The following is a 24,454-nucleotide window of genomic DNA, read 5'->3' on the forward strand; positions in this document are numbered from 1 at the left end:
ATGCGAACTTCAGCAAGAAGCCAGTTCTGTATTTGGCCTGCCTTAGCTGGCGTTCTGGGGTGTGTGTGTGTATGGAGAGGATGTAAGGGTCCTTCTGCTGGCAGTGTGGGCAGTGTTGTGTGTGAGTGTGTCAAAGAGAGAGTATGGGTAGGGGGTATGAGGGTCCTTCAGCTGTATGTGTGTATGTGTGTGTGTGTGTGTGTGTGTGTGTGTGTATGTGTGTGTGTGTGTGTCAGAGAGAGAGAGAGTGGGGGTAGGGGATGTGAGGGTTCTTCAGCTGGTGGTTTGGTGTGTGTGTGTGTGTGTGCATTTGAGGTGGGGGTCCTTCCGTCAGTCTCCCACTGACCTGTGGCATATCGGCCACTGTGTCCCCTTCCTCTCTCATTGTTCGCTGCCTTCCCCACATCCTCTCAATTAAAATGGGCTATTTTCGTTAGAGCCCATTAAGCTCTCATTGGCTCCTAACCCCCCCCCCCCCCCCCCCCCCCCCGGACCCCTCTCCTCCTCCCCCTCCCCCTCCTCTCTCCTCTCTTCTCCTCTTTCCTCTCTCTGCTTTCTCACTTCACCGCGTCCTATCTGAGCCTCTCATCTTGCACCCAGCGCAGCAGCTCCAGTGCCTCACCGAGTCCAGATCAATACTGCTGATCGCAGGGCGAGCTCCCGCAGAACAGCACTAAAGACAGAAGAGAGGAGAGGGGAGAGGGAGGGGAGGAAGGATGGAGAGAGGGGGAGAGGGAGGGGAGGAAGGATGGAGAGAGGAGGAGAGGGGACATGGAAAGAGAGGAGGCAAGTCCAGGTCAATAGTGCTGATTATTGTCTGTCATAGGCCTCACATGTTCTAGCAGGGCCCCATATCACAGAGCTATTTTCCACACACAACATAAGAGATGGAGGAGAGAGGAGAGAAAAGGAGAGGAGGAGAGAGTGAGGAGAGGAGAGGTGGAGAGAGTGAGGAGAGGGTAGAGAGGAGAGGAGGAGTGGTGGAGAGAGTGAGGAGAGGGGAGATGGAGAGAGGAGGTGTGGAGGGAGAGAGGGGGAGAAAGAGAGATGGAGAGAGAGAGAGAGAGCCAGGGGGTGTGGAGGGAGAGAGGGGGTGAGAGAGAGTGAGGAGAGAGGAGATGGAGAGAGCACGTCCAGGTCAATAGTGCTGATTGCTGATAGCCTTCCACACACAACACAAGACAGACGAGAAGAGCAGAGGGAAGATAGAGAGAGGAGAGGAGAGGAGGAGAGAGGAGAGGTGGAGAGAAGAGGAGAGGAGAGGTAGAGAGAGGAGGAGTGATGGAGAGGAGAGGAGAGGAGGAGAGAGGAGAGGAGAGGTGGAGAGCAGGAGAGGAGAGGTGGAGAGGAGGAGAGGAGAGATGGAGAGAGGAGAGGAGAGGTGGAGAGAAGAGGAGTGGGGAGATGGAGAGAAGAGGTGAGATGGAGAGGAGAGGAGGAGAGAGGAGAGGAGAGGTGGAGAGGAGAGATGGAGAGGAGGAGAGGAGAAGTGGAGAGAGGAGGAGAGGAGAGATGGAGAGAGGAGGAGAGGAGAGATGGAGAGAGGAGGAGAGAGGGGGAGGAGGAGAGGTGAGAGGAGAAAGGGAGAGAGAGGAGGAGAGGGGAGAGAGAGAGGTGGAGAGATGGAGAGAGGTGAGGTTTAACAACCATTTATTGGATCAGTCTTCAACATCAGACTGGATCAGTCTTCATCATGACACACACATGATACACACACATGATACACACACATGATACACACACACGATACACACACATGATACACACACACGATACACACACATGATACACACACACAATACACACACACGATACACACACACGATAGACACACATTATACACCAGTGGCAACATCCAGTTGGACCCCCAAGAAAATACACCCCCTCTTCAATAACAACAGAAACACCTTTTACCTCATATAGTAAAACACACCTGCCCAAATACACCCCCTCTTCAACAACAACAGAAACACCTTATACTTCATATAGTAAAGAAACAACACCTGCCCATATGCACCCCCTCTTCAACAACAACACAAAGCACCTCATACTTCATACCAAGCCACCAAGGGAGAGGGAGGAGGAGGAGGAGAGATGGGGAGGAAGTCCAGCTCAATACTGTTGATTGCAGGGCTACCTTGAGAAAATGTCACACAAGCACACACACACACACTAACACTCTTTCACACACACACACACAAACACACACACACACACACACACACACGCAGTAAGAGAGAGCTGGAGAGCCAGACTTTGTCACAGTGCAGTTTTCCATGGCAACTGGCATCTACGCATGATCACATGGCATCGCCACCTTGACAGCAGGAATGGCACACACACACACACACACACACACACACACACACACACACTGGCTAATTAGCGGTTGACCAGTGCTCCTGCCCACCATCTACAGTAGCTGTCTGTCTCTTACAGAAAATAGCTGCACTGCTTCAAGTGTCAAAACTGCAGTTTTCTGAGTATCAAAACAGCAGTTTTGGAGGAATTCTTTGCAGGTCTTATACAAAAAAACCCTTCAGTATAACTGCAGTCATGTTTTGTAAGGACGCTATTCAGACAGTTGCAGAGACACACAGCAGAGTCAGATAAGATAAGCAGAGAAGAGTGTCCTGACTCTGAGTGTCCTGCATGTGCTAAACACAGTACACTCAGCGAGTGTGCAGAAAACATAGGCAAGTAAGATGAGTCTGCTTAAAACACACACACACACACACACACACACACACACACACACACACACACACACACACACACACACACACATACACACACACACACACACACACACACACACACACACACACACACACACACACAGGTAATATGAGCATGCTTAAAACCACATATAAGTTAGATGAGTTTGCACTTTCTCTCTCTCTCTCTCTCATAGACACACACACACAGGCAATATGAGTATGCTTAAAACCATATATAAGTTATGCCGGCCTTACACAATATGATTTTCAAGTGATTTCCCAGTTGGTGTCTAATTTCCAAAGTCAGAATGAAATCATAGTTTTACTGGAGTCGCGGCTAGATCATTTAGTGTAAGGTGCCAATCATAGCGGTTTTAAGCCAGTCCAAGTCAGTCTTTTTCTAGTCTTGGCGTTATAACAATATCAAATATGGAAGAAGGCGATTTGTTATTTCTTAGAAATGATTAGTCGGCTATTTCACGTGACATAACAACTCCATATCGGGATGTCACGCATGAAACAATGCTGCAGAAACACATATGACTGATATGAGTAGGCTATCGTTTCAGTTCCTGTTGAGATCTAGTGCACGATGGGAAATAATGTAAAGCGAATCTAGTTGCAGTCTTTTAAATAGTGACCCTGCAAGATCCCTAGTCGTTGCAAAATCATAGTCTGTGAGTAGTCTGTGACTTAAAAGCTTAATGACTTGTCTTTAGATGTGAGAGGGTCTAAGACTGTAGTCTTTCAAAAATCTTTTCAAAGTCTTCTGGTGTAAGGATGGCATTAGATGAGTTTGCCCTCTCTCTCTCTCTCTCTCTCTCGCTCAGTCTCTCTCTCTCTCACACACACACACACACAAACAAACAAACACATTACATTTAGCACTTTTTTCCTCGAGACTCAAAGTGCGTCACATGGATGGGGGGACCTCACTAGTAACCACCAGCAATGTGTAGCACCCACCCACCCACACACACACACACACACACACACACACACACACACACACACACACACACATACACACACAGGCCAGATGAGTGAGTAAGTACAATGATGTGTGCTACAACCCTGGGAAGAGTCCAGTCCAACACCACATTCCATCTTGTGTCTTGATTAATGATATAAACTTCACTGCAAAGTTGGCAACAAAATATTGTTGACAGTTGTTGCTGTTCTGCAGCCAGTGACAAAGGTTCTGAGAATGTCTTCTCGGTTCTATAACACAGACGCAACCTAGACCAACAGTCAACACAAACACACACATTAACCACGACAACACACAACAGAACGTAAAACTGCGGTAGAACTTCTTAGTTGCTTTGAGTTATGTGACAAAGTCTGTTTTGTTTCAATTTGTCAGATGTTGCAGTTGGCAGAAACACACAGCAGTCTGCCCCCCCCCAAGCCAATCCTGTGATGCTCCTCCTGTCATCCAGGTTTGCCTGGGCTTCCTCATAGTCCTGATTGGTTGGAGCAGATGTTTGCATAGTCCTGATTGGTTGGAGCAGATGTTTGCATAGTCCTGATTGGTTGGAGCAGATGCTCACATAGTCCTGATTGGTTGGAGCGGATGCTCACATAGTCTTGATTGGTTGGAACGGATGATCACATAATGCTGTTTGGATGGAATCAATAAGCACATGAGGATGTTTGGATTGATTTGATGATCATGTAAGGTCGATGGGCTGGGGGTCTGGTTATGGTTCTGGTATTTTGCAGATACTTTTGTCCAAAACAATTTACAGAATATAAACCTTACATTAGTAAAATGTAACTGTCGAAAAATGATAGAGGTCAAATGTAATGTATTACTTTTATGGGAATACCACCCAGGCAGAGAGGAAGGTCCTTCTGAGAGTTTTAAAGACTGCAGAGAAAATCACTGGTGCTAACCTTCCATCCATGGACACTCTACACACAACGCTGCAGAAAAAAGCACAGAGCATCCTCAGATACACACACACACACCCTGCTCATCATTCTGCTCATCCTCAGAGAGACACACCCTGCTCATCATTCTGCTCATCCTCAGAGACACACACCCTGCTCATCCTCAGAGACACACACACACACACACTCTGCTCATCCTCTGACACACACTCTGCTCATCCTCAGACACACACACCCTGCTCATCCTCAGAGACACACACCCTGCTCATCCTCAGACACACACACACCCTGCTCATCCTCAGAGACACACACACACCCTGCTCATCCTCAGAGACACACACACACACACACACACCACCCTGCTCATCCTCAGAGACACACACACACACACACACACACACACACACACACACACACACACCCTGCTCATCCTCAGACACACACACTCTGCTCATCCTCAGACACACACACCCTGCTCATCCTCTGCTCAGACACACACACACACACACACACACACCACTCTGCTCATCCTCAGACACACACACTCTGCTCATCCTCAGACACACACACCCTGCTCATCCTCTGCTCAGACACACACACACACACACACCACTCTGCTCATCCTCAGAGACACACACACCCTGCTCATCCTCAGACACACACACCCTGCTCATCACTCTGCTCAGAGACACACACACTCTGCTCATTCTCAGACACACACACACACCCTGCTCATCACTCTGCTCATCCTCAGAGACACACACACTCTGCTCATTCTCAGACACACACACACTCTGCTCATCCTCAGACACACACACCCTGCTCATCACTCTGCTCATCCTCAGAGAGACACACACTCTGCTCATTCTCAGACACACACACACTCTGCTCATCCTCAGAGACACACACACCCTGCTCATCCTCAGACACACACACCCTGCTCATCACTCTGCTCATCCTCAGAGACACACACACTCTGCTCATTCTCAGACACACACACACTCTGCTCATTCTCAGACACACACACACTCTGCTCATCCTCAGAGACACACACACTCTGCTCATTCTCAGACACACACACACTCTGCTCATTCTCAGACACACACACACTCTGCTCATCCTCAGACACACACACCCTGCTCATCACTCTGCTCAGACACACACACACCCTGCACATCCTCTGCTCAGACACACACACCCTGCTCATCCTCTGCTCAGACACACACACTCTGCTCATCCTCTGCTCAGACACACACACCCTGCTCATCCTCTGCTCAGACACACACACTCTGCTCAGACACACACACCCTGCTCATCCTCTGCTCAGACACACACACCACTTTTCTCTTTTCTTTCTATTTCTTCCTTCCTTTCTTCCTTTCTTTCATTTTTCTCTCTGCCGGATACATCCAGTCTGTGAAGATTATCATACGCTAATGCACAAATAGAATAAGTGAATTAATAAATGTATGAATAAACATTGTCCGTAAAAGAAAATGTTTTTCTAACATTTCTCGGGGGAGTGGAACATAGCAGACATCGACAACATTCATCACCAAGTTTAAATCTCTACCAGGACCTCAATCTGCCAAGGCCCTGTTCTCATGATTTCAGTATCTACCTCTACCCAAATAGTAATAGCAGCACTAATATCAATATTTACCTATGCCCACATAATAAGAGTACTAACAATAACATCAGCAATAAATCTATAACCCTAATTCCCATTGCACACAAATACCCTCTCTAAGAAAAGCAGCTCTGTGAAGGAGAGAAGCCCATGTAAGGAGGTGTAATTGGGCCGTGCAGCAGACTCCTTCCTCTGTGCCCTCTACGGGCTGCTGTAGCCCACAGCAGGGCAGTTCAAAGCGGAGCAGATTCACTCAGTGTCAGTGGATGATGTCCAGAGCCGTGCTGATTGAATCACATGTGCTTCAGTGCCAATCAGAGGGTGTGTGTGATGTGTGTGTGGTGTGTGTGTGCTGTGTGTGTGTGATGTGTGTGTGATGGGTGTGTGCTGTGTGTGTGGTGTGTGTGTGTGGTGTGTGTGTGGTGTGTGTGATGTGTGTGTGATGTGGGGATAAGCGGGTGTCTGGAAACACAGTATGAGATCAGAGATCAGCACAGGACGGGAGACCCCCCCCCCCCCATCTAACCCCCTGCCAGCATCACGCTGTGGATATCTACACTCTACAACCCACCTTTAACACCTATACCCAACACCCTAAACACCCTAACCTATATCCTTAACACCTATACCCAACACCCTAAACACCCTAACCTATATCCTAAACACCATAACCTATGTCCTAAACACCCTAACCTATATCCTAAACACCATAACCTATGTCCTAAACACCCTAACCTATATCCTAAATACCCTAACCAATATCCTAAACACCTATACCTGACACCCTAAACACCCTAACTTATGTCCTAAACACCCTAACCTATATCCTAAACACCTATACCTGACACTCTAAACACCCTTATATCCTAAACACCTATACCCTATATCCTAACACCCTACACCCTAACACCAGTGGTGTAGTCTAGTTAGCTGTAGTGGGTATATTGTGATGTAATCTAGTTAGCTGTAGTGGATATACTGTGATGTAGTCTTGTTAGCTGTAGTGGGTATACTGTGATCAACCCAAAAATGTTAATACTGTGTAGTCCTGTGTATCACATAGACTACACCACTAACACCCTAACACCCCAAACACCTATACCCTAACACCCCAAACACCTATACCCTAACACATAAACACCCTAACACCCCAAACACCTATACCCTAACACCCCAAACACCTATACCCTAACACGTAAACACCCTAACACCCCAAACACCTATACCCTAACACGTAAATACCCTAACACCCCAAACACCTATACCCTAACACTTAAACACCTATACCCTAACCACCTATACACTAACACCCTAAACACCTATACCCTAACACCCCAAACACATAAAAACACCTATATTCTAACACCCTAAAACCCTATACCTAAACACCTATTAGATCCTAAACATCTATACCATATACTTTGAATGTTGTCTCTCTGCATGTTCATCCTACTAGTTCTGTACACACCATGAGTTTCCTTCTATTATGTCTTAGAATTAGAATTTAGAATTAGAACTTAGAGTTACTGTATGTTTGTATTATGTACGTACATGCTGCCTGCGTGCTAATGTGCTGTATCGTGTACGAGTCCGTCTGCTTGCTTCTGATTCTCTCTCCTCCTTCCCCTCGTCTTCTCACAGCCCCAATGTGCCCCTGCACTGAGCTGATCTTCTGCTCCAGGTTTCCCCCTGTTTAAAAGGCAGTTTTTCCTGCTCCAGTCATCAAAGGTCTTGCTGTGGTGGGTCCAAGCTTTGTAAAAGGTCTTGCTGTGGTGGATCCAGGCTCTGTAAAATGCCTTGAGACAATTTCAGTTGTTACTGGTGCTACGGTAATGAAATTTAACTGAATCATCGCCATCACAGTTGGGTGTTTGCCCCTCTGTGCCTTTTAAGTTTTAAGAGTATGTAGATGTAAGATGTAAGAGTAGGTGTTTTGTTGATCACTGGCAGCAATGTGGTGCTAATACTCTACAACTCAAAAAAGTTTTTACAATCGTAATTCTGACACTTACTGTGTTTATGTTTACTGAACATATTGTGAAATAAAAAAAGACTCACTTTTGGATAGTGTATTGTCAAATATGTACACATTCGCCACCAACCAAAATATATGGTGTACAGTAGAAGGAACCTGAATGATAGAAATCAGTGTATTTCACATGGTCTATTGTATGCAGCTGCTTGTAAAACTGAAACATGAATACCTTAGTAATGCTGTTTTGTAATACCATCAACTATAAGTATTTTGAAAGTCATGGTATAATTGACTATGTGGGTTAATAATGTCAAATCGGATGACAAGCAGATGAAGTCATTGCTGCACCGTCTCAGATTTACATGGTATATCATGAATAGGTCCTAAAACCAAGGCCTGTAAAATATTCCTGTTTAAATCCATGTTTTCATATTTATTTCAGTCCCTGATTATTTCAGTTTCACAGCCTGAACAGAAAACATGATCTGGGAAGCCATGTTTGGGCATTAACATCTTGAAAAGTATTAATCATAGCCAGCCCAAACTATGTAGGATGGAAGATAAGCGCGTTCTCAGTATGACTGAACCATTCAAATGTGTTAAGGCATGCTGATTGATTTTCTATAAGGCCCTAGATTTTGACACAAGTGCAAAAAGAGTGATACTGAGAAAATTACAAACTTGTTTGTATCCATTTGGTATCAATCATTAGTTCTTTCTTTAAATAAAGTATTTTATTAATGAGATTTCCACAAATAATATTCATGAAAATATTAAGGATAAAACAAGGGGAGGTTGCATTTTTCTATGGAAATCAAAATCTACTGTATATGCAAGTAGTATTGAAGCTCAATGTATGGGCTTGTAGTGTACGAAGTGCAACAGTGTTGTACCATAGAAAAATATATTTGTTATACATATAACAATGTAACATTATGTATTTATCTATGAATGAAAAACAACATTGTCACTTTGGAAATGGCTATTTCCACAAAACCATGAAAATGAATTCTGTCTGATTTCACGCAGAATGCCGTGTGTTCTTTTAGTCCAGGCAAAGTCAGGTCTGACCCAAAAATGAATTGCAACAGAATTTATTTTTTTACATTTTTATATTTCAATTGGTGACTAGCACCATAGTAAATGTCCATGATAACCCAGTTGGTGGAAATTATGTTTAAATGAGAGTTGTTTTTATGCATTATTATTTATGCAAATACTAAAACAAAGTACGACAGAGTTTGGTGTGGATGAACTTGACTGGCCTGCACAAAGTCCTGACCTCAACCCGATAGAACACCTTTGGGATGAATTAGAGCGGAGACTGAGAGCCAGGCCCTCTTGTCCAACATCAGTGTGTGACCTCACAAATGCGCTTCTGGAAGAATGGTCAAAAATTCCCATAAACACACTCCTAACCCTTGTGGAAAGCCTTCCCAGAAGAGTTGAAGCTGCTATAGCTGCAAAGGGTGGACCGGCGTTATATTAAACCCTGTGGATTAAGAATGGGATGTCACTTAAGGCAGGTGACCCAATACTTTTGGCAATATAGTGTACATTCTTTTTCAGTCGAGTTCACTTGACGCTACACATATACCACAGCCCCCATTGAGACTGTGGCCACATAATTCACAGAGAGCCTTTAGCAAAGTAAGGATTCACCTCTAGTAGAGTAAGTAATTAACGGAGTGAGTCTATCAAGTACACATTCTGACATTATTGTCGCCAATGGGCATAGATATGGATGATACATGAAGCAACTTTTTGAGCAATGTTGCAGGGAACCACATAAAGGTTCCTATGTGTTCTGCTGATTCACGAAACTGATGGTTAAAATTCTCAAGAAACTGATGGTTAAAATGATCAAGAAAATTCTCAAGAGGTTGGTGTGAGAGGGGGTTGTATTGTGTGTGTGAGCAACCTACACATTACTCATCTTGCACTGAATCATCTTCCTGAATCTCAATATTCGGATCACAACAAGTCTGGGCAAATTGCTAAATCAGCACCAGTTAGAGGCTACATTCATTGTTTCGCACAGTGTTCCAGCGCTTGGATTTTCATGGACTTTTGGTATGTCATATGGGAAGGTTTCATGAACTGAATACAACAAAAATAATTACTGTTGCAATTAGTTTGGGATCGGGTGATTTTTTTTCTCACAGATTGCCTAGACATTTTGATAGACAGTGTATTTTCAAAGAAATGTTTGATGTTGAGATATTGATTTTGAGATATTGAGGTTTGGTTGTGTTTTGCCTTTTTGCATTAAAATGTAGATAGATATAACTATTTTCCTAATTGTGTGATATTGGTGTGTTGCTGTGAAAAAGTATCTTAAATATAGGTTGATCCTTCTTGGCAGTTGTAAAACTCTGTAACTCTCATCGTAGCTACTGTGTGGGATGCACTGTAAACAAATCTCTGAGCCAAAACAGAGCCATGATTATTAAAATTAAATTTGTGAACAATGTCGCCCCCTAGGGTGTTGTACTTGCACCACACTCAGTGATTGCTCATGAGGTCAGGTTTATGTGTATGTTTTTATTTACATTTCTTAACAGATGCTTTTGTTCAAAAAGACGTACATTCTATTTTAACCAAGGACCAAACAAAACTCACCAGAGAGGTAGCTCACCCCTCCCTTCAGTATTCCCAGAGAAACACCACACAGTGTTTTGTTTTTGTTTGGGGGACAGGCTGCTCTCACTTTATTTCTTGCCCATTTTTTAAGTCTGGGCTGCCTACAAAGAGAGAGAGAGAGAGAGAGAGAGAGAGAGAGAGAGAGAGAGAGAGAGCTTAGAGTGGCCTAGCATAGCATCCTTCTCAGGAAGTCCCCAGTGATAAGTATAATTCTGTCACCGTAGGGGGCGCCACTATTCATAATTAATGTGCGAGCTTAAATAAACTGTTTCTTTTACAGTTAAATAATTGATAAGGACAATTAAGAAATATCCAGCAGTAATAAAAAATAATAAAAATCTCTTCAGCACTCACTGTATCTTTATTCTATCAAACTTTTAATTAAAATATGGCCTCTGATTCATAATGGTAAATCCATCCAACTATAAAAAAAAACCTGTAACTATGCCACTCTCTCATTCAGAAAAAGGGGTTAGGCCTAAGCCAATTATTGAGCAGGCTGTTATGGCAAGAGGACAATTAATAATGGTGGCTGATGTAATCAAAATTCAAATGTGTTAAATAACTGCCAAACTCAGATGCAAAGAAGAAGATATGTGGCATAGAGCAACACACCATATTCCACATTTGACCGTCATTAAAAGACACAAAAACAGGATCAAGGTTCAAGCACACACATCACACCAATCAGACCCTGTGCAGGCTGCCACTAATAACGTCTGGATCAAACCTCACTCTGATGTCATGATCACATCTCACTCTGATGATCCTATATGATCACATCTCACACTGATGATCCTATATGATCACATCTCACACTGATAATGTGATCACATCTCACACTGATGATCCTATATGATCACATCTCACACTGATGATGTCATGATCACATCTCACACTGATGATCCTATATGATCACATCTCACACTGATGATCCTATATGATCACATCTCACACTGATAATGTGATCACATCTCACACTGATGATCCTATATGATCACATCTCACACTGATGATCCTATATGATCACATCTCACACTGATGATCCTATATGATCACATCTCACACTGATGATCCTATATGTGCGCAGTTTCACGTGGGTCATCATTGCCCTTGGACTTTTTCAGCCGGTTGGAAATTGGACTAATTTTAACATGATTATTATTATTTTATTTATTTTCAATTTGCTGTGTTGTCTGTCTTGTCTTAGTGTCACGGGAACGCTGGCGACTACGCCGCTCCGTCTGGCATCTTTTGTCTTATTGTCTTTTGTTTTGTGTCAATGTCTTGTATGTGGAGCGCTTTGGGTTGCAGTCTGTGCATGTTAAATGCGCTATACTAAATAAAACTGACTTGACTTGACTATATAATCACATCTCACACTGATGATGTCATGATTACATCTCACACTGATGTATGATTATATCTCACACTGATGAGGTGATCACATCTTACACTGAAAGGGAGTTTGGGGAGGAGGTTGGTGAGTTTGGTGAGGGGGTCGGGGTTGGTGAGTTCGCTCTCTGCTGTTTTGTTGGTGTTTCGTTGCAGACTGGGGTCTTCTTTCAATCATCTGCAGACTCCATTCCCTGTAATAGCCAGCAGGTGGAGCTCTGCTGTCATTCTAATCATAGCCGTATACAGTGGGGTTTTCTCATCTGTCTTTCTGTCTATCCTCCCTCCCTCCCTCCAGTTCTAGGCCCCTCCGATAGGAGGACGATCTCTCCCATTCCTCCATCCTCCTGTTGTTCCACAAACATTCATTAGAAGGAGGGGCTAAGACTAGAGGGAGGGGCTAAGACTAGAAGAAGGGGCTAAGACTAGAGGGAGGGGCTAGGACTAGGGGAGGGGCTAAGACTAGAGGGAGAGAGGAAGGAAGGGAGGAAGGATGGATAAAAGATAGAGGAGAGAACCCCAGTATATCTGATTGTAATGGCCATACTGCTTTCCGAGGGGATCCCCTCCTAGTAGAACAAGAATATGTCAGTTTTTCTTGATATACAGTGTCTGGATATAGTTTCCCATAGTTTATAGGAAATCTAGACTGCTAAGATCAGAAGCTAAATAGCCTGCTTGCATGCACCTAAGCCAGGCAGGTTCTTCTGAGCAGAAGAGAACCCCTCGGTTCTTCTGAGCGGGAGAACGCCTTTGGTTCTTCTGAGCGGGAGAGAACCCCTCGGCCTGCAGTCTCACCGGAAATGACCAGCTCAACCACAAAATTTCATGGATGACATCTGTCAATCAGTAGTCATTTCCTGTGTATTAGCTGCGTTGTGTGTAAACCGCAGGACAGAGCTTCCTGCAAATGAAAACAAAACAAAACCCTGTATTAACCGTCCCTGAGTACGAACTGCAGTGACCCAGTTCGGAGCCCAATGGATCAGTCAGATCATACGTTAATCATAAAGAAATCAGTCAGATCATACGTTAATCATAAAGAAATCAGTTAGATCTAAAGTGATGTGTTGTGTGAAGATCATTGGTCACTCCTGGCGTTACCTGGGTAAGCCAGTAACCCCTCACTCACACCAGTAACTTGCTTTGTAAAATACTCCTCTGGTCTCACCACATTCCAGCCAGTCGAATGGTGGAGCGCCCGCGCACACCCACACACACACACACAAACTCCAACATGGAAAAAGAGGACACAGGTGCTCATGCTAGGGTGGAAATCTTAAGAAAACACTCCCGTGTGGCGGGATGCTTAAAAACAAGCAGTAAGAAAACACTCTTGTGCGGCACGTTTAAAAACAAACAGGAAGCTTTATTAATATCTCTGGTCATTCAAAGAAATAAAAAAATGGTCAAAGGTTATATTAACATTTCCACAGCATAGTTTTTGCTTCAAACAAACAGAAACAAATCCTACGTGTACAAAACCATCCTCTGCAGAGACTGCATGAGCAGCAAATAGTATTTCATCATCGTAGTCTTCTCGCTATAACTGTGCAAAAGGATGAATGCATACTTAACACACCGTGTGTGTGTGTGCGCTACATGAAGGCCAATTCCTACACATAATACACTTAGGAAACTTCTTAAAGTGACAGTGTCATTTTATATAATCTTTCATATTTAATAGTTATGATAGTGGCAAGAACAAAAAACACTAAAGCTTTTCAAAACTGTCAGCACTGCACACACAAAAATGGTTCACTCAGATGGTCCAGTGGTTTGTGCCTTAGACAACGAAACGTAACTGTCAAACCACAGGCCTGCAGTGGAACCCTAAAGCCCCTCCTCTTCAGCACCTATGCCACACCCCCTGGGCACCACCCACTTTCCCATAATGCCTCTCTGCAGAGCTTCTGTCCTTACATCGATTGACAAAACAACAGCATCATATCTGCAAGCCATTCCACTTTAAATTAACAATACACTGAACGTGGATACAATATTAGAAAATATATAGATATATATACAGATATAATTAAAATTCAGATAAATAAAAATGAGCTACTTCTTAAAATAAATCAAGTGGTCTATTCTCTTTCCTCTCATACAAAAGTGTCAGGCTCGGAGCCAAAAATATTGGTTAATTATAATCTGCGCCCCCATAGAGGAGACAAACAACAACGCAAGTAGTCATCAGATCAACTGATAGAGACAGTTAAAAAAAAAAAAAAAAAGAGACACATTATGCATCACTCATTAAAAACAGGGCTGGACTCCAAACTGCTGAGATGTGCCGACACATACCGAGTGGTGCTGGGAGTTAATGACCCATGTGGACGGCAGAATAGCACAAACCGAGAGGTCAGAGGTCAACAGCGCACGACCCAGCGCATGCCTGCAGGACCTACGGGCACTCGTCAACACGGGCCCTCGTGAGACCTGGGACACTTTAACTGGCGGACTCTGGCATCCTACTGACAGCCAAAGTCACTGAAGTCTTCTCATACGTGCTAGTGTGTGTGTGTGTGTGTGTGTGTGTGCTGTGGAAACTGCTGATGCAGCAGAGCTGGTGTTCAGTGGTGGCTATTGCAGGTCTACAGTGGTGTAGTCCTGGTCACTGCGGACGCGTGGTTGTGCGGTTCACGTGTGGCAGAGCTTGTGGTCAGTGGGGTAGTCCTGCTCGGGGCAGTTGGGGGCGTGCAGGTTGCGGGGGATGGGCGCAGGGCTGCCGGGCGAGGGGTCACCCAGGGTCAGGCTGAGCAGGCTGGCGCACGTGGGCAAGTAGACGTGCTGGACGTGCTCCACCTCCGAGCGACACACAGGACACAGCTGGGGGGGGCAGACAACACAGGACCATCAGTACAGAGCTCCTCACACACGACACACACACGGGACACACACACACACACACACAGGACACAGGCGACACAGGAAACACAGGACACAGGCGACACACACACAGGACACAGGCGACACAGGAAACACAGGGCACAGGCGACACAGGAAACACAGGGCACAGGCGACACAGGAAACACAGGACACACAGGGCACAGGCGACACAGGAAACACAGGCGACACAGGAAACACAGGGCACAGGCGACACAGGAAACACAGGGCACAGGCGACACACAGGACACAGGCGACACACATACACAGGACACAGGCGACACACAGGACACAGGCGACACACAGGACACAGGCGACACAGGAAACACAGGGCACAGGCGACACAGGAAACACAGGGCACAGGCGACACAGGAAACACAGGACACACAGGGCACAGGCGACACAGGAAACACAGGCGACACAGGAAACACAGGGCACAGGCGACACAGGAAACACAGGGCACAGGCGACACACAGGGCACAGGCGACACACATACACAGGACACAGGCGACACACAGGACACAGGCGACACACAGGACACAGGCGACACAGGAAACACAGGGCACAGGCGACACAGGAAACACAGGGCACAGGCGACACACAGGACACAGGCGACACACAGGACACAGGCGACACACACACACAGGACACAGGCGACACACAGGACACAGGCGACACAGAAAACACAGGGCACAGGCGACACAGAAAACACAGGGCACAGGCGACACACAGGACACCTCAACACACAACATGCACAACATAGAATACAACATGATTAGAACCCTGAACATAAAACATTCACAGAAGAGTATGTGTGTGTGTTTGCGTGTGTGGCTCACCTGCAGGTGTGTGTGTGTGTGTGTGTGTGTGTGTGTACGTGGCTCACCTGCAGGTGTGCAGCGCAGCCCTGGCAGCAGACCATGTGACCGCAGGGGCAGAAGGCGGCGTCGATCTGCCCCTCGCAGCACAGGATGCACAGCAGCGCCTCGCGCAGCTTCCTCAGACGCTCCTGCAGCTCGCGGCTCTCTGCGCAGCCGCCGCAGTCTGGCGCCCCCCGCTGGCCACCCGGGGGAGAGCGCGGCGAGGCCAGCGAGGGCATCAGGTCCACCACTCCGGCATTGTAGAGCGCGCGGCGCGCCTGGTCGTACACCTCCTTGGACGTGCGGCGGATGTCGAAGACGTACTTCTTGCCCAGATTGATGTTCTCGTTGAGGAAGAGGGACGCCAGGTGTCCTTTGAAGTCGCGGCTGTACTGCATCATCACCGCGCTGGTGACCGTGTCACACCTGGGGACGGCAAGAGGACACACTTCACAAATCTGTCTGAGTTTGCCTCTGCTCTTCTGTGTGTGTGTGTGTGTGTGTGTGTGTGTGTGTGTGTGTGTGTGTGTGTGTGTGTGCACAAATGCGTGAGCAAGACAGACAGACACACAGACAGACAGACACAGAGAGAGAAAAAAAAGAGATATTTCGATATTTCTGTGAAGCTCAGGAAAGTGTGCTGTAGGTCACTCAGTAATCATGTCAAATCACAACAACTCCAAGCACTCTTCCAAAGTTCATGCTCACGCTGCCACCTCTGGCCTGCTAGAACCGACCGGCCCGCTATAAACGACCAGCCCACTAGAACCGACCGGCCTACAGACACTGCTTCACCCTGACCACCACCCCAGGAAAGCAACATAAAAGCCCCACGCCCAGCCCCCACCAAAACAAAAACACAAAAACATTCTGCCGGCAGGAGAGGAGAGCCCAACACAGAAGCTCAGGAGACGAGAGAAGCGCATGAGCAGATCTACAGTAGTGTGGTCGGAGAACAAAGCAGGGAAGGGACTGGACACGCCCCCGAGGGACTGGACACGCCCCCGAGGGACTGGACACGCCACAGAGGGGCTGGACACGCCACAGAGGGGCTGGACACGCCACAGAGGGGCTGGACACGCCACAGAGGGGCTGGACACGCCACAGAGGGGCTGGACACTATTCTAACAAGTGGCTGACGCACTTGTTTCCAAAGGAGTCACAAGCCTTTTCCACATAAGCCGAGACCACAGCAGCAGGAAACTTACTCACAATAGTCTTTTCACCAACACACTACTAATCTACCCCACTGTTAAAGTGCTTTGATAAAGCTCTACATAAATGTGATAAAAACGTTGTTTTACGTTGGGGTGGGGGGTATTAAGATCGTCTTGGTAGTGTATAGGTCTAATGAAGTGCCTGTCACTTTAAGACGTTCGTGAGGGAACCCTTGCAATTGTAACACCGCTAAAAGGCTGCTGATGTGTGGATGCAATTCATAACGTTTTCCACATAGATAAAATAAAGCTTCGTTCTTCTCCTTGGGACAAGCACTTTTGAATTTTGGAAAACACTTTTCCATTTACATCGGGATTTTGCAAACATTCAGCGTCAAGAACCAATAAAATGAGCCCTTCAACGAAATTGACAAGCAGCTATAAGTAGGCTAAGCATGCTAAATTCGACATCCAAACAGTATTCTAACGTTAGCTTTGAGATACTGCTTGATTGCATATAACTTAGTTTAGTTTAGTCTCCTCAATGTAGCCTACTATGTTGTGATAAGACCTTAGCAGAGTTAACTTTAATGCAGCAGTTTTGAACAAATTTGCGCAGCATGGTCACGATGCTAAGCGGATTTAATAGCAATTTAGCCAGACGTCTTCTATGCAATGCTTCTATGTGACAACAACAATCCTTCAACAATCGTGAATATTTTGTTAAGTGCACATGCAGAGGAGGGGCAGCGGGCTACGAGAGAGAGCGGGGCGGGGCAAGGAAAGGCTGCGTGCGTAAAAAGCGCAGCTCAATGGCAATGCAAGATTTGATCTTATATTTAATTTAAATTAAATTTAACATAGAATATTAATGTGTGGCGGTTGGTTTTGATTTTGTGGCGCCCCGCCACAGATTAGTCAATGTATGGGAAACACTGTTGTTGATGTTGTTAGCATGTCTGCTCCATTCACTGACTAAATGCATCCTATGTGTAAGCAAAATGTTCCATAGAATGCATTTAGACTATGTCTAAACAAAAATGTTTCATGTTCTAAATGCATTCTATGTCTAAACAAAATGTTTAATGTTTTTTCAACTCATTTAATGGTCTTTCTCTTTCAGCCTCTTATCTCAACTGGTCTTCTGTAAAACACTCTGAATGACCGATGAGCATGAACTGTGTTATCAACCTTGCCCTAGTGCACTAGTGGGTTACAGAATGACATGCATAACAATAGTAAACTCCTTTCCTTGATCTACAGAGCACTCCAGACACTGATCACATAGATAACACGACCATATAAGCATCTTATACAAGATAACGCGACCATATAAAGATCTCATACACCACATTACTCAGCAGATCACCCTAGCCTAGTAGATAACCAGAATTACAGTCTCTAGAATTGTAGGTCAGAATGTAAACTGGGCCACAGATGGTAAGCACAATTGCATTAGCTTAATACTATCTAGTCGAGTATGGTTATGGTTGGTTATAATATGTAATATATGGAGTATAACCTAAAACTAGCTTAATTAAAATGCCATAGCCCATACTGATTTTTCCTTTTAGAATATAGATATTAATAGAATAAATCATTATGCAAATACTTTTACTTGTAATACTTAAAGTACATTTAAAAGCAGGTACTTTTTACTTTTACTTAAGTAGGGTTGTCATTGTGGTACTTTCACTTTTACTAAAGTAAATATTTCTCTGTGTATTTGTACTTTTACTTAAGTACTGAGTTCCAGTACTTCCTCCACCACTGCTTCTGTTGACTTTCAAACAAAACAGAGAGCTAGCTCGCTACTTCCTCCCCCTCCCTCCCGTGCTGCTCCCGTGCAATTGAAACTCTCCTAAACACGCATCTCTTCTGTGAATTGCTGGAACAGAGTTTGTTATGTTTTTATGGGCCAGGTTTGCCCAGGTTGTTTTTGTTGCATATTTTGGAGCCACAGATATTGCGTTTTTTTTTTACAGTGATATTCAGGACACAGACAGCTAACGGTTGGTTAGGTGATGTTTGCTGTAAGTGACATAAGATGTTTTAGCCTAAAAACGTGTGGCATCGCTTACAGAACCTTTAAACAGGAAAATCAGCTGGTGAGCAGGTAGAGTTTGCTGTCGAAGCGAAGAGATAAGGGTCTATACAATTACATAAGATAAGATTACACTGAACAGTAGAGCCCACTGGCTACTCGGCTGTCTCTGTGTGTGTGTGCGTTGGTTTGGTAGAGCCCACTGGTGGCTCGGCTGTGTGTGTGTGTGTGTGTGTACCTGTAGAAGGCGTGTGTTTCGGTGATGGCTCGGTACAGCCCGCTGGCGGCTCGACTGCTGATGAGTTTGAAAAGCAGCACCACGCTGTCGCTCATCTCCTTGGTGACCGTCAGATACACACTCTTGCCTGACTGAGTGGCGATCTGAATCACGGGGTAAGCCACTCTGTAATCAGAAACACACACACACACACACACCTGCATGAGACGAGAAGTATGCCACTCACCCTGATCCATATGAGTCAGCAGTGATTACTCTCGGAGTGTGCACACACACACGTGTCTGTGTCTGTGCGGCAGACCCACCTGTTGACCAGGCTGAAGTCGTCTTTGCAGACGACGATGCCGTCCGGTCCGACTCCGATGGCGAGCCTGCGTCCGTCGGCATCGCGCGCCAGGTGCCACTCCACGCCGTAGTGCTCCAGAGACGCCACCAGCTGCAGCGCCTGGTACTCCACCGCGGGCACACTCTGCCCTGCCAGCGCCTGGTGCCTGGACACGATGCTGCACACACACACACACACACACAGAGGTGACCCACGGTTACGGTGCGTCTCCACGGTTACGGTGTGTTTGGACACGGCTGAGGGTGGCACGGAGGTGGTGACTTACGGGGGGGGGGGGGTGGGGGGGGTGCTACAGCGGACGCGTAACTGAAACATTCCGTTCACGACGCGCGAACATAGTTTTAGAAGAATGCTCTATTTTTTTTCCAACGTACGAGCCGCCACCACGTCTGGCGTAGCTGGTTCCACTGATCACAGTGTGTACCTCCCTCTAAGACTACATTATGGAGGCTGTGTTATGGAGGGGTTGTAAAAGTTGACTAAAGTTGACTGATATTTAGTCAGGTCAACAGGAGTGCGTCCCCAGATGTACACATCTACGGCTGGACTTCAGGCTTTGACCAATCATTCTGACGTGTCAGACGAGCTAGTTCCTCTGATACAGATACACACACACACACACACACGGATACACACACACACACACACACACTTCAGGCTTTGACCAATCATTCTGACGTGTCAGACGAGCTACAGTTCCCCTGACACACTGACCGATGAAAGCAGCACTTCTGCCCGTAATAAAGATGGACACCACTGGAGGACATGATAAGGCTGTGCACGGGCTAATGCACTAACGGACACTACACGCTTATCAAGGCAATCAAGCCAAGGACCAGCGGCTTACTCAAGATACCTGTAGTGACCTGTGGTACACCTTTGTAGAGCACTTTATGATGGGCAGGCTAAACTGGGCACATAACCGGAGCGTTCCGTTCGTGGAGCGTCTGCTGCAGCACTGAGCGTCCACTGTGATCAAGAGAACTGGCCACACCAGATGAGATAGCGGCGGGAAAAAACGAGACCAAGAAAAACTATTTAACTTCTACTTCTGAAACTATTTTTGTGCTCCGCAAATGGAACGCTTCGGTTGCACTTTCAGTGGAACCCGGCTGTGATGCCTGACCACTGCAAACACCTGTCCTGCACACACACACACCTGTCCTGCACACACCAGTCCTGCACACACACACACGTCCTGCACACACACACGTCCTGCACACACACACACACACGTCCTGCACACACACACACGTCCTGCACACACACGTCCTGCACACACACACACACGTCCTGCACACACACACACGTCCTGCACACACACACACGTCCTGCACACACACGTCCTGCACACACACACACGTCCTGCACACACACACACGTCCTGCACACACATACTGCACACACACCTGACCACTGCACACACACACCTGACCACTGCACACACACCTGACCACACACACCTGACCACACACACCTGACCACTGCACACACACCTGACCACTGCACACACACCTGACCACTGCACACACGTCCTGCTCACCTGTCGACGGTGGCCTGGCAGGGCTGGTGTCCGGTCAGGTCGCTGTACCAGTACTGGGCAGTGTTCTGGTCGTAGTCTCCGAAGTGGGCCTGGGCCAGCAGGGCGCTGAGCTCCTCTGCCCGCTCAGAGCACATGCGCAGGTGACCGCGGTGCAGGTCCTCCTTCACATGCAGGAAGAACAGGTGCCTGCAGGAGGAATGAGAGGAGCACGTCAGTACACACACACACACACACACACACACATCCATCCACCCACCCACCCCACACACACACACACACAGGTGCCTGCAGGAGGAACAACAGCAGCACGTCAGTACACACACACACACACAGTCACACATACAGTCACACACACACAGACAGACAGACAGACAGACAGACAGACACACACACAGACACCACACACACACCTATCGGTTGATTGACAGATTGTGTGTTATGGCTGCCAGCATTCCGAAACTAGATTAAAGTTTCCTTAAATGATAAACAAAAGTGTTTTATCTTAGGAAGCTACAATCATCTTCTTTGCAATCATATCAGTTGTGGGAGTCCTTCCTTGCTTCCTTTAGCTCAGCGGCTAGATCACGTCACACTAGTTCCACTTTCCCAGCATGCAAATTATTTACACTCACGTTGTTGTGGGTTTAAATCTTAATCCTGAAGGCACAGAAAGAACCTTCAACAACTTGGGCTTGTTCAAACACCTGTTCACTCAGGCCTATATATATATATATATATATATATATATATATATATATATATATATATATATATATATATATATATATATATATATATATATATATATATATATAAATATAGTCATTATTATTATTATTATTATTATGATGATTATTGTTTATCCCTCTGTGTGTATAATACAGACAGACATGCCGCTATAAAGGGGAAAGTATTGCACCATGAAAATGTAAAAAGGGCTTAAGAGGAACTAACCCAAACCCAGCACAGGCCCTGCACTAAACAAAGGGTCCATATGCGTCTGCAGTTCCTGTACCTATCTGTGTGTGTGTGTGGAGCTGTGATAAAGCTCTTATCAGTGTTGCAGGAGCCAGACCTAGTGCCCGTGTAGTTGTTGAGCCTGCATGTGTGTGTGTGTGTGGCGTTATATCTGAACTGCAGCCCTGCACCCAGCTTGATAAGCTCACAGAACCAACACTACACTCCAAACATTAGTTCACACACACACACACACACACAGCTTTTAAACCGTAGCCATGTTGCAACAGGGCAATTCCATAATTCCTGTCTCTCCCATGTCACATTAAAGCAGGGGGTTCACCGCGGGGGTTCACCAACCCCTCCCTCCCCCCAGGCGTTTGAAAAGGACATCCTCATTCCTCATTCCTCAGAAACACTCACAAACTCCAAGACACTCAGGGGCAATTGAACAGAAAGAGCACAAATACAGACCTTTTTCTGCCCACGGAAACCACACGGTGCCTTGCCATGTTATATGGAACTTACTAAGCTTTCACTTCATTAGGTAAACAACGCTCATCTCCGCCCTCTAACGCAATCTGTAGTAGCCACAACTGAACGGAATTATTCAATCACAAGTGTAATTGAATGGAAACAACCAATGTCAACATTAAAAAGACATAACACAATACATGACAATAAGAGGTCAACAAACAGCATTCTTCTCCACTCAACAAATACCCAAGTTATGGGTGCAGCTACAGACTACGGCAGAGTCAACAGCCTAGCAGGTGTAGGGAAGTGGAGAACACGATCAAGCAAAGGTTACACATTTACAGGTAACCGAAAACACGTTACAGATTTACAGTAAACGGAAAGTAAAAGTTGCTTTCGACGGCTCTGAATAGGCCTACTGGTTCTGTTTCAGAAAGGCCTACTGGTTCTGAAGAGGCCTATTGGTTCTGAAGAGGTCTACTGGTTCTGAAAAGGCCTATTGGTTCTGTCGTTTCACAAAGTTCCTCCAAATGACAGGTTTAACTGCTGTCCGGATTAGAGCTGCTTTTAAAAGACGGAAACTGCTTATACAAATGCCAAGATACCTAATGAAATCACTCCTCCTCCCATCTCTCCCGTGGTCCTGTTCTTTCCCTCCATCTTCCGGACATGCTTGCCTGACAGATCTCCTGTTCCCCGGACATGCAGCTCACTCAGACTGCTTGTTTTGTAAACAGAAGATGCCATTTTTAAAGCCCACATTAAGGAGTCAACTCTGGTAAACAAACACAAAGTCACATTCCAACCATGCTGGCCCTCACGCCCACCCATCCTTCCTCCCTTCTCTTTGTTTGTTTGTTCTTTCTTCTCACCTTCATCCCTCTCTCTTTCCCTCTCCTCTCCTCTCCTCTCCTCCTCTCCTCCTCTCCTCTCCTCTCCGGTCGCGTGCTTTTGAGGGACAGCTGCCTTCTAATAGAACGCTGCAGCAACTGCATGGTCCAGAACGGACAGTGCATCTGTCACTCATCCCCACTGATCACAACACACACAGGCCACATGACACCAGGAGAGAACGAACACACACGAACACACACACACACACACACACACACACACACACACACACACACACACACACACCTCCTTGCTCTTTCTCCACACCTTTCCAAACTAGCTCTTTTCTTCATCTGAGGGCCACGCCCCCTCCCCCGAACGATCCTGTCCCTCCTAATGCCCGAAACCGCATCACCTTCACCCCCCCACACACCCCAGTGGACATTACAGGAGAGGACGTCCAGTTGAGGGTTCCTTTCAGCAGAACTGTAGGCTTGTATACATTTCTTTTTGGATTGTGTCCGATCACAAGTGGTCTGCCCAGACACTGTTTACGCATGTAATGAAGGAGCCCAGCCAGAGACGTCGCTGACCACTCATGTTTACACAACAGAGGATATGAGCACAAGTGTGTCTCTGGCAAATGAGCCGAGTGACAGGATCACAATGAGTCTTGTGATTGTTTATATTTGTACTGACCACTTGTGATCAGACTGGCCATTTTATCATGGGGCACGTGTGTGTGTACGAGAGAGAGAGAGAGAGAGAGAGAGAGAGAGAGAGAGAGAGAGAGAGAGAGAGGAGAGAGAGAGAGAGAGAGAGAGAGAGAGAGAGAGAGAGAGAGAGTGAGAGA

At 46.1% G+C, this 24,454-nt stretch overlaps 1 protein-coding gene across 1 annotated transcript in view; it reads right to left on the minus strand.

The window, feature by feature from the left end:
• Positions 1-13,607: 13,607 nt before the first annotated feature.
• mylipa (myosin regulatory light chain interacting protein a) overlaps positions 13,608-24,454 on the minus strand; it is a 22,646-nt gene continuing 11,799 nt past the window's right edge. The window contains exons 3-7 of the mRNA XM_042076159.1: positions 21,334-21,519; positions 19,750-19,947; positions 19,445-19,609; positions 16,032-16,431; positions 13,608-15,088 (exon numbers count right to left, since the gene is read on the minus strand). Coding sequence (XP_041932093.1) covers positions 14,900-15,088; positions 16,032-16,431; positions 19,445-19,609; positions 19,750-19,947; positions 21,334-21,519 — 1,138 coding nt within the window. The 3' untranslated portion in view covers positions 13,608-14,899. The remainder of the gene's footprint in view (positions 15,089-16,031; positions 16,432-19,444; positions 19,610-19,749; positions 19,948-21,333; positions 21,520-24,454) is intronic.

The sequence above is a fragment of the Alosa sapidissima genome, chromosome 21, assembly GCF_018492685.1.
Source record: "Alosa sapidissima isolate fAloSap1 chromosome 21, fAloSap1.pri, whole genome shotgun sequence".
Classification (NCBI taxonomy): Eukaryota; Metazoa; Chordata; class Actinopteri; order Clupeiformes; family Clupeidae; genus Alosa; species Alosa sapidissima.